The sequence below is a fragment of the Perkinsus marinus genome (genome assembly GCF_000006405.1).
Source record: "Perkinsus marinus ATCC 50983 genomic scaffold scf_1104296960410, whole genome shotgun sequence".
Taxonomy (NCBI): domain Eukaryota; phylum Perkinsozoa; order Perkinsida; family Perkinsidae; genus Perkinsus; species Perkinsus marinus.
The window spans coordinates 99,386-101,541 of NW_003206160.1; the positions used below are offsets into that span (position 1 = coordinate 99,386).

At 58.6% G+C, this 2,156-nt stretch overlaps 1 protein-coding gene across 1 annotated transcript; it reads right to left on the bottom strand.

The window, feature by feature from the left end:
• Window positions 1-795: 795 nt before the first annotated feature.
• Window positions 796-1,792, bottom strand: Pmar_PMAR019654 (hypothetical protein; the record flags this gene model as incomplete). Its single annotated transcript, XM_002772758.1, has 2 exons — window positions 796-1,675; window positions 1,698-1,792. 2 exons carry the CDS (start codon window positions 1,790-1,792, stop codon window positions 796-798), a joined length of 975 nt encoding a protein of 324 aa, XP_002772804.1.
• Window positions 1,793-2,156: the final 364 nt, after the last annotated feature.

Below are 2,156 nucleotides of genomic sequence, written 5' to 3' on the forward strand. Positions count from 1 at the left end.
CGGGCATCAACTAAAATCCGAGGCAAATGAATTCGGCCGAGGCTGGGGAGGTATGAGGACAGCGATGGCAAGCCGGATGGCCATGGGAAGTATGCCACTGTAGGCGGCCAGGATGGTAGCCAGGAAGGAACCGAGGCCGTCGAAGAGGACACGGCCGTGGACATAGAAAACACGGAAACTAACCTCGGGAATCGTGTTGCCCCAACACGACCCCAATGGTATTAGTAGTGTACATGAGGGACGCTACTGCTCATGGACGTGTAACGCTCGGGCACTAGGGCGTCTTCGAGGTCAATAGGCAGCACAGGTGGGGCCATGGGCTGATGAAAAACGACCCTCAAATACGCAATCCTCAAATACAATACTACTTTCCTCTCGAGACACTTTTCACCTCCTGCTACCCCTATGCGGCTTTTGATGCCTCCCTTGCTGCTCAGCTTGCCTCTCCGTGGTAGCACAGGTGACGCTCTCATAGGAAGCCGTGGGGCGGCCCTCAGGGGCGCCGTATTGACACCAACATCCACCGTCCGATTGCTACAGGGTACCAACAGACTACCGGAGACCAGGCGGCCTGAATAGACTTCATCGATACAGTATTGGGAGATCCGTCACCTCTGGAGCCAGCCAGCCCGTCGAACAGGGCCTCCGTGAAGTCCCGATCAAAAGGCCATGGCCTTCCACCCCGACGCTGCCGCAGTCCCAGCCATCGCCATAGTTCAAAGAACAATACACCCCTCTCCGGGTCGTGGGTGTGACGATCTAAGGACGTCACTGCCGCCTCGACCGAGCCGTACCTTATGAAGGGATGTAACACCGAGCCCGATGGCCTTGGCCTACTCCCGGGCCGCCCACTGCTGCATATAGGACACTTCTGGCCCCCAAACCTCCAGGACCGCCGAGGGGAACGCCGATGATGTCGCCAGATTTGAGGTAGCGGTGTCCTAGAACGGGGATCCGACCTGCAACTGGATTGCCCTCAACTCCTACACGCTGCGCCGGCCTGCTTGTAGTGTCGTCACGAGTAGCTCGTAAGCGTCCAGCCTTCTTCCGAACCCGAACCACTTCCACAGTGGCCTCCCCCTTCCTAGGGCTGCTGCCCCGACTATCTACACTGCTCATTCTAGGACTGCCGACCCCCATCAGTCGAGGGGTCCTCTGTAGCTCCGTCCAGCCCTCGCTGGCCCTAGATGCCCGGACAACTTCGCTCTCCAAGGTCCGAGGGCTCGCGACCAGGCCAATACTACCCGGCCGGGTGCTACCAGCACAGCTCACGTCCGTCAACAGACCGACACCCCACAGCTGAGGGTCCGACGACTGTACAGGACGCATTGTCGCCTGGTGGTCTCTATAGCGCTGGTCATAGTGCCGTAGGAGATCCTCATTCAAACGTCTAAGCTCATGTACTTCCTCAAGGAAAGCATCGATTCCACCATCCATACTACTACTGCTGCCGGACCATGTTCCATACAGTGCCTTACTGAGATATTCCCCCTGTGATGATGCCGCCAAAGTCGGACTCTTAGCAGCACAGCGTACCTCCGCTACACCCATCGGCTTAGTCTGGTCGCCGCCCTGTCGCCTACTACTACCATTAGCCCGAGTCTTCGGACGGCTCTCAGCCCCACCCTGGTCTTGTCCCTGCAGGCCCATCCTGTCTTCTCCCACGTCGAGTTGCCTGAGAGACACCCTCGAGCTACCAATGCCCTGCACGACGAGGTCCATCGACGGGTCCGGCCCCCTCCTGCTCAGCACAGACCGTCGCATCCGTAGTGGGGATCTGCTCCTCCCCCATCGGTGCCCATCAACCCTGGCCCGATGCTGCGACCGCTCGCCCCACTGAAGGGACATCTATATAGACTACCAAGACCAGTCAACGGTACTCGGACGCAAGGCCATGACCGGGGTACGGAAAGGAGTCCTAACTGAAGCCATGCAGCACAATCTGGAGTGAAGATATTGAGCGATGCGCACACGCAGTCACCCCATCCAGTGTCGACGGACCTGCTAGAGTCTCCGCCCATGAAGCGACACCGACTCCCTGCTGTATGGCCCTCGCAGAGCTCCAGAGTCAAGTGCTGTGCAGCCTAACAGGGGAATGCCCAGAACTAGGCTAACCGCCAGAGTTCGATAGTCTGGGCCTATTCGTAGCGCATATG